The 14,423-nt window shown below is 38.3% G+C and overlaps 1 protein-coding gene and 1 long non-coding RNA gene across 8 annotated transcripts in view; one reads left to right on the top strand and one right to left on the bottom strand.

Annotated features, from left to right (window-relative positions):
- LOC135212643 (uncharacterized) overlaps positions 1 to 616 on the top strand; it is a 43,677-nt gene extending 43,061 nt beyond the window's left edge. For both annotated transcript variants that reach the window (XR_010313953.1, XR_010313954.1), the window contains exon 3: positions 217 to 616. This is a non-coding gene — a long non-coding RNA (uncharacterized LOC135212643). The remainder of the gene's footprint in view (positions 1 to 216) is intronic.
- A 552-nt stretch (positions 617 to 1,168) lies between these two features.
- LOC135214228 (fibrinogen-like protein 1) overlaps positions 1,169 to 14,423 on the bottom strand; it is a 47,744-nt gene continuing 34,489 nt past the window's right edge. Inside the window, exons 2-7 of one of the 6 annotated variants that reach the window (XM_064248314.1) lie at positions 13,240 to 13,451; positions 13,079 to 13,185; positions 12,207 to 12,284; positions 5,689 to 5,867; positions 3,125 to 3,355; positions 1,169 to 1,995 (exon numbers count right to left, since the gene is read on the bottom strand). In XM_064248314.1, the coding sequence (XP_064104384.1) occupies positions 1,802 to 1,995; positions 3,125 to 3,355; positions 5,689 to 5,867; positions 12,207 to 12,284; positions 13,079 to 13,185; positions 13,240 to 13,451 (1,001 nt within the window). In that variant the 3' untranslated portion in view covers positions 1,169 to 1,801. Of the gene's footprint in view, positions 1,996 to 3,124; positions 3,356 to 5,688; positions 5,868 to 12,206; positions 12,285 to 13,078; positions 13,452 to 14,423 lie in introns of all 6 variants that reach the window. The other 5 variants (XM_064248324.1, XM_064248307.1, XM_064248335.1 and 2 more) reach the window with 5 other exon arrangements.

Here is a 14,423-nt window from a genome sequence, read left to right as displayed (position 1 = left end):
CTAATGAACACTTGGAATAACAGAACAAACTTGGAATAAATATATCCTTCATGTTTTGTTTGGGGCTGATTTCCAGAATCTAAATATGTGTCTCAGTGGACAGGTTATATAATAATAATAATAATATTTTAAGGTGCGATAGAGGTCGAAGTGTGCAATGTACTGAATTATAATATCGATTCTCCGCATTATTGATTTGCACGTTTCCCTTTGTAGGGAGGATGCTTCGTTATTCACAGTAATTGACGGAAAAGGGAAATCGCATAACGCGTCATCCCGTTCCCAGCCCAGTTCTCTGTCAGATTGTGGCTTTTGCGTAGTATTCGGTGGATGTAATATTCAGGAAGATGATGCCACTTTGGCTTCGCTGTGGGAAAAGAGAAAACGTTAGAAGTGAGAGAAGACTGGCATAATGATCCTTGCTATTTCGACATTGTCACTTCTTTCTGGTGATGGTGATATTGCTGTCATTGTCAAGTAAAGTAACAAGAGCAGACATCTTCTTGCAACAGGGATTGTCTGCCTTTTCATTTGTTCACTTTGATCACCTCCCACACAGCTGTCCGCTTCTTGAATTAGACTTGGCCCAGATTTCCCTTCCCATTCGAGATCAGATCCTTCGACAGAAACTTAGGAATCAAGAAGTGTATATCAAAGGTCTTATCAAAATACTCGAAAATAATAATGATAAAATTAATAAGAATGATGATAAAGACAAAACTCCATTTTTATAATATGAATGGTTGACCTGTGATTTGCCGGGACAAGACAACTTCCTCTCAGTCAGAGAAGGAACAGAATAAGTGGGACCAGTAATTTGCTGCATATCATTCGGAATCATAGCGGGTCCACTAAACCCATATCTGTGGTTTAACTGCTCCCGCCATGCCAGAAGTATAGTTCCTCTCCTCATAGTCAGTGAGGTGAAGTATGCGTTATAAGCAGTAACTTCGACTACTAAGAAACAGATGATAAAGGTAATCTTCTTTGAAGAGCAGAGTAAAAAAAAAAATATGTTTTTTTTGGTCTGGCAATCACTTCTCTATCTGTCTGTCAATGGGCATTGTCATTATATATATATATATATATATATATATATATATATATATATATATATATATATATATATAAATTGTGTGAGAACTTTGCCGAAAAATGAAATTATGGATTTATTCTCTATACATTTATTACTCGACTTCAATTCTCGCAATATATTTTGAGCTGTAAGAGATAGAAACTTCATTTACACTAATGAAGCCATTTTTCAGATGTCATGGAGATATGAAGCTTTGTAACCCTGACCATGGCCACGATTGTCGTGCCTTCTGGGGCATTGGTGTTTCACAGAAGTGCCTTTTGAAGATAGTACAGACCTCTTCAAGGCTTGTAATGGTGTCTTCTCCCTATTTCACCATTTAGAACCGTCTGAGAGAGGAGGGGCAGGAGTCCATTATGAGACATTTATTGTTTTTGAAATTCTCCCAGATTAAGGAAACTTTGTATAAATTTGAGCATTCCCACATCCGCCTGGCTTCTTCCCTGTTACTTTGAGTAAGCTTAGGAAAGACAAGAACATTCATGGATTTATTAGATAATCTTCAGTACTCTGGTGTTATGTAAATGAGTAGGGAAGCCACCAAGGTCGCTTGCTGAAGAACACCCAGTAGACTACTATTTATTCGCAATTTACAAATTTCTCTGTTTTCTTAGTTTTCTCTCAGTCACCCTTTACAGTCCTTTGAAACAAGTTTTGTTGCGCATGGATTGACACTGGGTTTTTAAGATTTATGACTGAGAGAAATCATCCACTATAACACATAGCTGGCTTCACTTTAAAGGTGACGCGTTGCAGCGTGGTCAAGTCAGAGTGGAACGTGTTCCAAATTATCCCCTTCGCGTTTTTCTGCTTGCTCAGAAGTGGGTTCGTTGGACTCACGTAGAGACATTTATTAAACCAGAAGCCACTGCTGTATGTAACTGCGCAGTTACGAGAACCTGTGGTGGAAAAAAGAAGAGGGTAAGAAGACTAAAATCAGGAAAAATGAAGGGGCGTATGCCTTAGAAAAATAAACGTGCTTTACTGACTGAAGTCAGGTGTATATTGTATAAGCAAGGACAAATTTAAGGTTGGGAAAACGAAATTGAGGATGAAGCGAGGAGTATCAATGAGGAAAAATATTAGTGTCCAAGACTAGAACTAGATAGAAATAAGAATTAGTACTCATGGTGTGTGCACAACTTTTACATCCCAGCTAGATCGATTGATTGTGTATGCTCTCTTCCAAACCATCGGCCGCAAAACTGAGGCTTTTCACACGCACTCTCTCTCTCTCTCTCTCTCTCTCTCTCTCTCTCTCTCTCTCTCTCTCTCACTAAAGCAAGATCTAGGAAGTTTGAGAATTTCCATTGGTAATCCAGTTTCTCGTAACGTGGAACTGCCACTTTCAGAGGCAAGGTCAATCATACTTACTGCATGGTACTTCAAGATGGCCCACTTTTGCACAATAGCTCAAAATATCTCTAGTTTCTTTGTAACAGCTCGAAAAGGATCCTCATGATACACAAAGATCATCGAGTGGGAAATCAGGGGTCCTGAATAATGCAAATACTGATTCCATTTGTGACAAGATAAGTAGGAAAAGACTAAGTTGGATGACGTTTTAAAAGAATGGATAACAGTCCAATTCTCTAGAAAATATGGCATCAAGAAGACCTCTTCTGGTTTACTTCGACTCTGGAGTCCTACCCATGGCAGTGGAAAATGAATGATTATTAAGAATAAAGTACCCAGAACTGAAGCATTCTGAGATACATGAATGCAGGACCATATTATATCTACATACATACATACATACATATAGCATTGCCGTAATTGTTCTTTATTTAAATCAAGGATGAACCTCTTGTGCAAGAGAAAATAAAACATCCAAATGTTCACAAAATCAGCTGCTTCTTTACCCACAAAGAAAGCTCACAAGCAGTGTGTCGACCTCCCCCTCACAATCTACACACATACTGTGCTACTCACCAGTCTATCATTATACTGTCATCCTCCATTTTCTCCACAAGACCAAACCACCTTAAAACCTACGGAGAGCTTTAACACGGTAAAGGATTTGCTCACTATCAATATCGTTATCTCTGTCGGGAGTGGAGAAGAGCATGTTATCATGACGTTTGAGGGCATCCCCTGCAGTCCCGGATCCCGTCCCCAGTCGGAGGCTGTACTCGTGATCTCTGTCGGCGACGTGGAAGGAGCTGTACTCTTGGTACCGGGACTGCCCGTCCCAGTCGGTCATGTCCACCCGGAGCACTTGGGTTGCTCCGTTCGTGACGGCGTGGAGGACGTCGTTACCTGTCAATTCAAGGGACGCGGTCACCAGTGTGGATGCTTGGTTTGCTTACGATATGCTTGTATCTATTTATTGAAGTTAGGGGTGGGTTCTATCAATCCAGTAAACAGCAATTTGGCGCGAGGGGAAGGACAATTCTTTATTCCTTTCTAAGTACATCATTCAGCTGGTGACGTTTCAAGACGTTTAGTCCCATTTTCAAAGCTGTATAATGAAAGAAACAGGCATTAAAAACAGACTCGGAAAGAAAATAAAGTTTTTTTTACATATAAGAGTAAAATTATTAGTAGAGTAAAAATGAAGAGAGTTGACCAAGTATAAAATAAAATTATAAGTACAGTAAAAATGAAGAGAGTTGACCAAGTATAAAATAAAATTATAAGTAGAGTAAAAATGAAGAGAGTTGACCAAGTATAAAATAAAATTATAAGTAGAGTAAAAATGAAGAGAGTTGACCAAGTATAAAATATAAAATTATAAGTAGAGTTAAAATAAAGAGAGTTGACCAAGTATAAAATTATAAGTAGAGTAAAATTGAAGATATTCGACCTAGTATAAAATAAAATTATAAGTAAAGTAAAAATGAAGAGAGTTGACCAAATGGTGCTGAGGCCACAGGCAGAGTGACAGATCGGTCCAGGTTCAGCTTCGACTTAAACTCACTAGAGGTAAAGAGGTGTTGAGGTGGTCTGAGTGTTTAATTGGGGGACAAATTGTTTAATAAAAAGCGATTCTAAAATTGCTAGTTGTTGGTCGTTAGGAGTTCCTACTATGATTTTAATAAATACCCAGACCACATCAACACCGTTATATCTCTCGTAAGTTTAAGTCGAAGCTGAACCTGACCCGAACTGTCACTAGGCCTGTGCCATCAGCACCCCTAGGCCAACTCTCTTCCTTTTTACTGTACCTATAATTTTATGTTATATGTAAAAAAAACTATTTATTTGTTTTTTTTTTATTCCGAGTCTGTTTTCCAATGTCTGCTTCTTTTATTGGATATGTTTGAAAATGGGACTAAACGTCTTGAAACGTCACCAGCTGAATGATGTACTTAGAAAAGAATAGAGAATTGTCCTTGCCCTCGCGCCAAATTGCTATCTGTTTATTTGATTTACCTTTCGTTTTGATTGATTTATATACCTGTTGTTATATCTATGGTTTCAATAAGTTTCTTTCTCCCGGTTAGTCTAATACTGTACCTATCATTAATTATGCTTACTGTATTATTCTGTTTGGGCACTGCTTTTCCACAGTATTTATATAAATATAAGGTTTCTTACTTACTGAACCTGCTTTGAGACTGACGTTCTCTTTCAGCTTGTTCTACGATGTATAAGTATAATGATATTCTCTTACTGGGTATCATGAGACATGAACTGATCGTGGTACCAATTAAAACGGAATGAGATTTTTCTGACGAGGTGTCTTATGGTAACTCGGTTCACCTCGAAATAAATACGTTAGTGTGTTTCTGGTTATAAATGAACGTATGCATCCATGTTTACGGGTAAAAAATTGTATTTTGAAACAAAACGAGCAAATCTTGAAAAGGTAGTTTCGACTGTAGGCACCAGGGATGCTAAGTCCTCTTCGTGCATCCAATGTAGGCATTATTTAAGGTTCTTTGCAGCGTCCCATCGGCCCCTAGCTGCAACTACTTTCATTCCTTTTACTGTACCTCCTTTCATATCTTTCTTCCATCTCACTTTCCACCCTATCCCAACAATTCATTCGTAGTGCAACTGCGAGACTTTCCTCCTGTTACACATTTCAAACCTCTTCACTGTCAATTTCCTTTTCAGCACTGAATGGCCTTAGCTGCCCCAGTGATTGTCATTATGCCTAAAACCTATAAATCAATCAATCAGTCAAATTTTGCAATAACTTAAACGATCTGGTTAATAAATTTGAGGCCACAGCCAATGCAGGACCACAAGTTCAATTGATAATTGTTTAATATTTTACGGGACGTTGTACAGCATTCACTCATATTTTTATTTTTACCTACTTACACATTTCGTCCTTTCCTGTGAAAACAATAAAATGGAAAGGAGTGGGAGTTCATCCACAAAGCATCTTTGAAGTCTGAGTTATTGGGGTAAGAAAAGCAGAAGCAGGAACAAAATTCCAAAGCTTAGCAGACGAGGGAAAAATGACATTCTTTTAAGTTGTCTCTTATGATGAGAAATTTAAAGGAACCAACAAAGACAAAAGGAAAGAGAGACTTCTAAGTTGCTCGTCATTAAAAGTACACAAATATTTCCAGTAAAGCCTTGCTTATTGGTGTTCCATTCAAAACAAAAAGAGTCAGTGGGAACTGAGAAAGCCTCACCTATCCAGTATTCAGTGTCTGGGCTGCCAAATCCAATTCTATAATCGCGCCATCCTCTGTTGAAGTTCACTTGGGTACTGAGAGGTCGCCGAAGAAGGACAACAGTCCATCCACCTTCGTCGACCTCTTTCTCGCCCATGTCACACCAGACGGCGACCCCTTCACCCGGAAGTCCACATCTGGCATAAATTTTTTTTTATAATATATGTTTTGAAGAAATGCGCAGGAACATATACACTTCAAGTACCTACATTTATTGCCAACGCCTTTCTTGACCCATGGTCACATCATCAGGACATCTATGTAAAAAAAGGAGCATTCAGAGCACATAATTAAAAGAAACATACAAAAAAAAAAAACTTATAATGGAAACTAGGTTAAACTTAAATACTGAATCAGACTTGAAAATACATCTACACTTTAAAAACCAAGCAAACTCACACTAAAAGAATACAAAACTTCAGAACAGAAAAGAAGGCGGACAAATATAAACAAACAATCCAGTAATGCTATGAACAGGGAACAGCCGATGATTGGCAATTAAAAGTAGGTTCAATTCTTTTTATGTTTAGACTTTCCAAGAGCAGCAGTTCTCCAGGTTCCCTGGCTTAGCCAATTATTTTGAAGTTGTCGTATTTTACTGATGTCTTGCAACCTGTAGCGTGGGATCTTATATTGAAAAGTTCGGGATTAGACAATCTGCAGCCAGTACGATAACTCACGCCCATGAGAGAATCGGCCCTGACCTTGAGGAGACGCAGAGTCGAATCAACATAATTCCCGGAACTACATCCGGGGAACTTGTACTTAAATAGTTGTCCTGATGTTGTGACCATGGGTCAAGAAGCGTGTTGGCATTAAATGTATCTAATGGATACATTTAATGCCAACCTACTATAGTGACCTTTGAATTGTGGATTATATATATATATATATATATATATATATATATATATATATATATATATATATATATATATATATATATATATATATATATATATATTATATATATATATATATATATATATATAATATATATGCACCTTACTATATATAAAACATTAGTCTGCTTAAATTATTTGTTAACGCTTATGTTAACCATGGCATCTATGTAGTTCGCACACACACACACACACACACATGTACAGTTTACACACGCATGTACAGATTATGTATATATATGTATATATACACACATATACATAGTATAACCTCTCTGGTGCATGGTTCATGTATCTTTCATAACTACAAGGAAAATTAAAGACTAGTTATTGTGATGGTAATTGCTTCATAGCAAAGGAAGTTAAAGGAAAGGAAAACGCATTTTCGAGAAGTTCGGCAGTAAGGAGGCGTTTGCGGCTGTGTTGGAGGTGCCTGTTATCATGACTGTTCTAGAATCGGCAGGAGTGTTGTGGAACTCGTCGTTACGTGAGAAATGCCGCGATTTCTGATGCAATACCTCGTCTAGATTCATCTAAGGACTTCTGGAAATCTCGCGGGTCGGTGACGCTCGCCGTAGTCTCCGCCCCCAGGGTGCCGTAAAATACGGCGAACGAACTTTGGAGAGCACAGATCGTAAGAGAGAGATTTCCAGTTAGTCACAGAGAGATACCCTCAGTAAGAGCCACAGATCAGATTATCAGTGAGAGATCAGCAGCAGAGATCGCCAGAGAGAGACTAGAGACGAAGGAACCAACGAAGTATCAATCAAAAGAAGAGTTGTTCGAGAGTTGGTTGGATATTGTTCTAGTAGTCTTCAGGAGTGGACGGCCGTGTTTTCTCGACGTTGAGCAGACTTCAGCGAAGAAAAGGTCCTGCTACAGGTTTTGGGGAGTTCCTGCCTTTCAAGTAGACTAGTTTCTGCAATATGGAGTCAAGAGGACGACTGCAATTGCCGCTCTACATTTATGAAGCCAGCGCATTGAATTGCCAAATTGATTAGCAAGTATTTGAATTGCCTCACTGTTCCCCCAGTACATGCAGTGTAAGATTCTAATCTTTTTATGTAAATAGGAGATACCATTCTGCATTTACCTTTGTTAGTAAGCTTGTAAATAAACCTTTGTTGTGTTAGAGTTTCTTTCTATATTGGTATCCCCAGTTTCAACTGTTGGTGTTGAAATGTTTTTTTTTATTATTATTTCATATCAAACCTGAAGCGGACCTCTCTCAGAGGCCGTAACATTGTGTCGACCCTTTCCAGGATATTTCGACACCGTAACATTGTCTCTGAGATCTCAGAGTCTGTAATATTGTGGCGACCTTGCCTAGGCTATCAACACTTTAACAGTTTGAAACAGGGAGAATATAGAAAGAATCAGAATGAGTGAGATGATGAAAGAGTTTATTGAGTCAGGAAAGCTACTAGGTCTAGAGGGGAATGATCTCCGTGAGTATGTTGAAAAGAAAGAAAGAGAAAAGTATGAGAGAGAGAGAGAAGTAATGAAAATGCAACAGGAAGAGAAAGAGAAAGAGCGTATGCATGAGCAGGAAGAGAGGGAGAGAGAGCGTATGCATGAGTTGGAAATTGCTCGGTTAAGGGACAGTACTCGTAACGGGCGGACAGGCGAGAACGAAAACGGAGCTGATACTTTAGGTATGAGTGCAGTATTAAAATTAGTACCAAAGTTCAATGAGGAAGATGTTACGACATATTTCATGTGTTTTGAGAAGTTAATGGAACGAGTAGGTTCTCCTAAAGAAACGTGGACTTTATATTTGCAGTCAGTTTTGAGTGGTAGGGCACTTACTGTGTATAGTTGCATGTCTAAGGAGGAATGTGATAATTACGATATCGTGAAAGAAACCGTTCTTAGCGCATGTAGGTTAGTACTGGAGGCGTACCGTAAGAATTGTAGAAATTTGAGAAAGGATGAAAATATTACGTATGTAGAATACGGTAAGAAGTTAGATAGACTGTTTTTTGATTGGTTAACCTCTGCCAAGGTTGAGGATTTTGATAGTCTGAAGAACTTAGTGTTGTTAGAAAACTTCAAGGATAACATATCTCCTGAGATTAAACTTTATATAGAGGATAGGCGAGAAGTATCTTTTGCAGGAGCAACTAGGCTAGCTGACGAATATAGTCTAACTCATAATTTGAGTGTCAGTAAGAAACGAAATGATCCTTCGTCTGGTAGAGTACAAAGCAGTAAAGGTTTCAGTCCTAGTAATAGCAATGCGAGTAAAAGTGACTATTCCTGTTATACATGCGGAAAACCTGGTCATACGTCTAAGGTTTGTAAGAGTAGAATGGCATCTAGTGGCTCAGAATTAACTTGTTTCCGATGTAATGGGAAAGGGCATTTAGCGAGGAATTGTGCAGTAGAAAGGAAGGTCGGTAAGAAACCAGTGTCTCTAGTTAACCTTTTGTCAAGTAGGAATGATGTGATGAGAGAAACTAGGAAAATGTTTGGTGAATTTCTGTTGGAAGGCGTAGTTTCCTCTCTTGGAGAAGTAGATTCGAGAGAAGTGGTCTTGCTTCGAGACACAGGGGCCGCTGTATCACTGATGAGGAGTGAGTGTGTACCGAACAGGGCAGAAACCAATATGGAAGAGAAAGTTATGTTAGGTGGATTTCCTAACACTTGTGTTCTTTGTCCTTTGCTGAAGTTGAATTTAGAAAGTCAGGTAGTGTCAGGAGAAGTAAAACTTGCAGTTGTGGACAGTTTGCCCGTCGATGGCATTGACATTATTGTCGGTAACGACTTAGCTTTATCCAAGAATGTGAATTCTGTTGTGAGGAATATTCCAGTGCCTGAAATGGTAGTAACTAGGTCGGGTTTAGATACAGACGTAGACTACGGTCATAATTTGTTCGTGGATTCGAACGAGAGTGAGTTTGTGGATTCGAATGAGTGTAGGTTCATGGATTCGAACGTGAGTGAGTTCGTGGATTCGAATGAGTGTGATAGAGGTAGCGAGATTGATCTTGTCATGAGTGTGGCTGAGAGACCTAACTCTATCGTGGACAGTGATAGCCAAACGGAAGGTGTAGCTGTCAGGAGTAACGTAGTAAATGTGCCAGTATCTAGTCCTAGTTACGGTGATGAATTAGGCTCTAACGTTTTGGATAAGGATGAGCTAGTCAAGTTGCAGAAAGAGGATGAGACACTAACCCGAATATTTGAATGTGAGCTGGATGATGATCTCGATGATGTGTGTAAGGAAACTTTTTGTTTAAAGGACGAAGTTTTGTGTCCTTATGTTTGTCCTGAGTCAGGTAGTAAAGAGGAAATCACAGAACAATTAGTGGTTCCTAGGAAGCTTCGTGAGCTAGTTTTGAAGTTGTTCTAACGCGATGAGCAAGGACATTTGGGAGTAAATAAAACTTTCAAGTTTATTAGTAGGGCGTACTTTTGTCCTAAGATGAAAAATGACGTGAAGAGGTATGCTTTAAGCTATCGTGAATATCAAATTGCCGGGAAACCGATTCATGTAATTCCCAGAGTTCAGTTGTGTAATATTCCTTCAGTAGGCGAATCTTTTGATAATGTAATTATAAATATGTTCTTACCTTTGTCTAGAAGTAAGGGTAGAGAGGATTGCATAACTAATCTTGATTATTATAAAAACAATTTAAGAGATGTTTGGCAGCTAGCGGAGGAGAACGGAAGCGCTTGGCACTTAGCGAAAGAAAACCCGAACGGAAGTAAAGGGGGAACTGAAGAAAAACTTGATCTTATAGCAAAAGAGAGAAGTTTGTGTGTAAGAGATAAAGTTTTAGTACTAGTCTCGAGAGAAAGTCCATTTTTACCTTATAAGTACGAAGGTCTTTATTCAGTGTTAGAGGAGAAGGGAAGTACACATTATAGAATTAATGCAAAGGCAATGAATGTAAATTTGTTTCAGAATTATAAACAACGACCCATGCCGTGGCCTCCGCCCGTGTAACAGTGTTACTGAGTGAGATTAGTTTTGAGAAAAACACAAGAGGTGTTTTAGTATTTATAAGTTTTAATCAGAGTTCAGAAAACGGAAAAACTAAGAGAGAAGGATAATGTTATAGTTAGTAGTCTCTAGAGATTTTTCTCAGAATGAGTAGCCTAGTGACCGTTTTCTGTTTTGGCACGAGTGGTTGAGTGAATGAAGAAGTATTAAAGCTTTATGCAGAATTGTTTGCCCGCTGTTTAATTCTTGCTTCTCTTTATAGAAAAAATAAAATCAGTTGATTTCATTTTTTTTCTCTTTTGGGGGGGCGTGTGATGGTAATTGCTTCATAGCAAAGGAAGTTAAAGGAAAGGAAAACGCATTTTCGAGAAGTTCGGCAGTAAGGAGGCGTTCGCGGCCGTGTTGGAGGTGCCTGTTATCATGACTGTTCTAGAATCGGCAGGAGTGTTGTGGAACTTGTCGTTACGTGAGAAACGCCCCGATTTCTGATGCAATACCTCGTCTAGATTCATCTAAGGACTTCTGGAAATCTCGCGAGTCTGTGACGCTCGCAGTAGGCTCCGCCCCCAGGGTGCCGTATAAATACGACGAACGAACTTTGGAGAGCACAGATCGTAAGAGAGAGATTTCCAGTTAGTCACAGAGAGATACCCTCAGTAAGAGCTACAGATCAGATTATCAGTGAGAGATCAGCAGCAGAGATCGTCAGAGAGAGACTAGAGACGAAGGAACCAACGAAGTATCAATCAAAAGAAGAGTTGTTCGAGAGTTGGTTATATATTGTTCTAGTCGTCTTCAGGAGTGGACGGCCGTGTTTTCTCGACGTCGAGCAGACTTCAGAGAAGAAAAGGTCCTGCTACAGGTTTTGGGGAGTTCCTGCCTTTCAAGTAGACTAGTTTCTGCAATACGGAGTCAAGAGGACGACTGCAATTGCCGCTCTACATTTATGAAGCCAGCGCGTTGAATTGCCAAATTGATTAGCAAGTATTTGAATTGCCTCACTGTTCCCCCAGTACATGCAGTGTAAGATTCTAATCTTTTTATGTAAATAGGAGATACCATTCTGCATTTACCTTTGTTAGTAAGCTTGTAAATAAACCTTTGTTGTGTTAGAGTTTCTTTCTATATTCGTATTCCCAGTTTCAACTGTTGGTGTTGAAATATTTTTTTTATTATTTCATATCGAACCTGAAGCGGACCTCTCTCAGAGGCCGTAACATTGTGTCGACCCTTTCCAGGATATTTCGACACCGTAACATTGTCTCTGAGATCTCAGAGTCCGTAATAGTTATAAGTACTAACGGATTTCAACTTTATTCTAGGCCTTCGTTAATAACCTTAGAAATTAAACAGACAAGCTGTTAGGACTTGCATTAGTCTTTAATTTTCATAGTGGTTATGACAGATATGTATATATATGCATATAGAATAAATTGAATATATATATTATATTAATATATATATTGTTTGTCTCATTAAAGACAATTTTCTGCATGTAGGTAAAACCTACCTGATCTACTACTTTAGCTTTACTTAGTTTTTGTATTTTTTTTTTTGTTTTTTACATTATTTAAAATTACTTTCTACTGGATAAAACAGAAAAGAGACTTTCCTGTTCTACTCACGTTTGAGGGTAAATTGTGTAGATGCCACTTTCGTTTCTTCCTGATCGAAGGAGGTCGTAGCAGTCCTGAGGCCTTATACTGAGGAAAACGAAGGAGAGAGAGAGAGAGAGATTGTTATTAGTTGAATGTTGGCGTAAATGCAAAACTCTTTCTAATATTTAAGTTGTAGATGTTTTCCCTGAAAAGTATGTTGGTTTTCGCTTTTTGCTCAAGTTGCTCGGTCCTCTGTTGTCATATATAAATTGGTATTAATATATATATATATATATATATATATATATATATATATATAATATATATAAATATGAATTTTTAGGGAAACCTTTACGCAATACGCAAAATGGGTCATGTTTTTAAAGCTAGTGATTCGATTTTTTTTTCTGCTTTTTTTTTTTTTTTTTTGCGAGTTTGTTTTCAGGGAGGGGGACTATAGGGTGTCTTGGCTCAGCCTTTTGTGGAATGTTCCAAGCCAAGACACTAAACCTTACGCATCCTTATCTAAATTTGGTTACCCTGTCCAGTAATCACAGCAATCGTGATTGTCAACAAGTGATGAGATTTTGAGAAAGGAATGTAATTTTTTTCGGAATAGGGACCTTTTTGGGGATGGCAGAGGTTTGCACTTTTCCTTCGTTCTTCAAAACCTGGGCTGGATAAGACCTTTCACCTGAAACCTCTACCACTTTCTCTCCTTGTACTTTTCCATTCAGAGGTAAGACTGATAAAGGCATTATCTGGTCGCTATATATCTTCCTCCTTTTCGTATTTACCTTTCACCTGGTATGAGTGAGGCCATTCTCTTAATGCTAGTTACTTCTAGTTTCGCGATAGCAGAAAAGAAGAAGCAGAAGAAAGAAACTGCCTATCCATACCTGGTATCGTGGCCGCTCTGTGTTTCCAGTCCTCTTCCGGACGTAGCCACTGGGACTTGAAGGGCCTGGGTGACCTGCTGAGACAGACCCAGCAGCTGGTTCTTCACCTCTTTGGTTTCATCCTGAAGCTGCTGCACCTGATCTGACAGCTGGTTCTTCACCTCTTCCTGAAGCTGCTGCACCTGAGCTGATAGCTGATCTTTCACCTGCCTGGTTTCTTCCTGAAGCTGCTGCAGCTGATTTACTATGCTACTGTTAATCTCCTGCTGGTGGGAAGTGGTGGGACTGTTTCCTGCCTCTAAGCTGAGAACTTTTCTCCTCAGCTCCGTCAGTTCGCTGTCCATTCGGCGCAGGAGGATGTGGGTGGCTGATCCTGCGGGAATGAGACAGAGGTTGAGTTTAAGGAAGAAGTAGTGTCACGTGACTGATGGACGAGGGAAGAATGGCTCTAGCTTTTAAAGGCAAATGGTAACTATTTTTTTTTATTCATGAGGTGTTATTATTTATTTATATATTATATATAAAATTAATATTTATTATAATAAATTATTATATTATTTAATTATTATTATTTATATATAACTATAATATATTAATTATTATATTATATAATAATATAAAATTATTGGGCGCTCAATTTTCTAAATTCATGTTGTTTTCTCAAAGTAGTGGGGTTGAGTATTTTTGTTTTCTCATAGCTGTGGGGTTTGATGCATTTTGTTTTCTTGAAGCAGCGAGTTTGGGTGTTTTTTTGTTTTTTCTTAGAACAGTGCTTTTTGGGGCGTTTTTTTTTTTTTTCAACAATGAAGTTAGGCGATTTTTTTTTTTTCAAAACAGTGAGGTTGGGTATTTTTTTTTTTTTGTTTTTCTGACAGTGAGTTAGTTTATTTTATTTCAAGACTGTGCAATTTTTTTTTTTTTCAAAACAGTTGAGGGTTTCTTTTTAACTTTTTTTTTTTTTTTTTTTTTTTTTTTGCTGAGGTTGGGTGTTTTTTTTTCTTCAAAACAGTGAGTTTTTTTTTTTTTTTTTTCCCAAAAACAGTGAAGTTACTTTTTTTTTTTTTTTTTAAAGCAGTGAGGTTGTGTGTGTGTGTGTTTTTTTAAATAGGTTAGGTGTTTTTTTTTTTCAAACAGTGAGGTTGGGTGTTTCCATTTTCTCAAAGTAATGGAGTTGGATGTTTTTTTGTTATCTCAAATGTGAGGTTGGTTGTTTAACCTGGCACTCCAACCCTCATCCAGGCTTGAGTAAAAGTTTCTTGTTTTTAATTTCGATTCCTTAATATGTAAAACATCGTCTGACGCTTGATTCATCCCACCTCCCCCCGCCCCCCCTCCCCCCCCCCCC

This window comes from Macrobrachium nipponense, chromosome 19 (genome assembly GCF_015104395.2).
Source record: "Macrobrachium nipponense isolate FS-2020 chromosome 19, ASM1510439v2, whole genome shotgun sequence".
Lineage (NCBI taxonomy): Eukaryota > Metazoa > Arthropoda > Malacostraca > Decapoda > Palaemonidae > Macrobrachium > Macrobrachium nipponense.
Note: the sequence above shows the minus strand (reverse complement) of the source record. Positions and strands in the feature narration are given on the sequence as shown.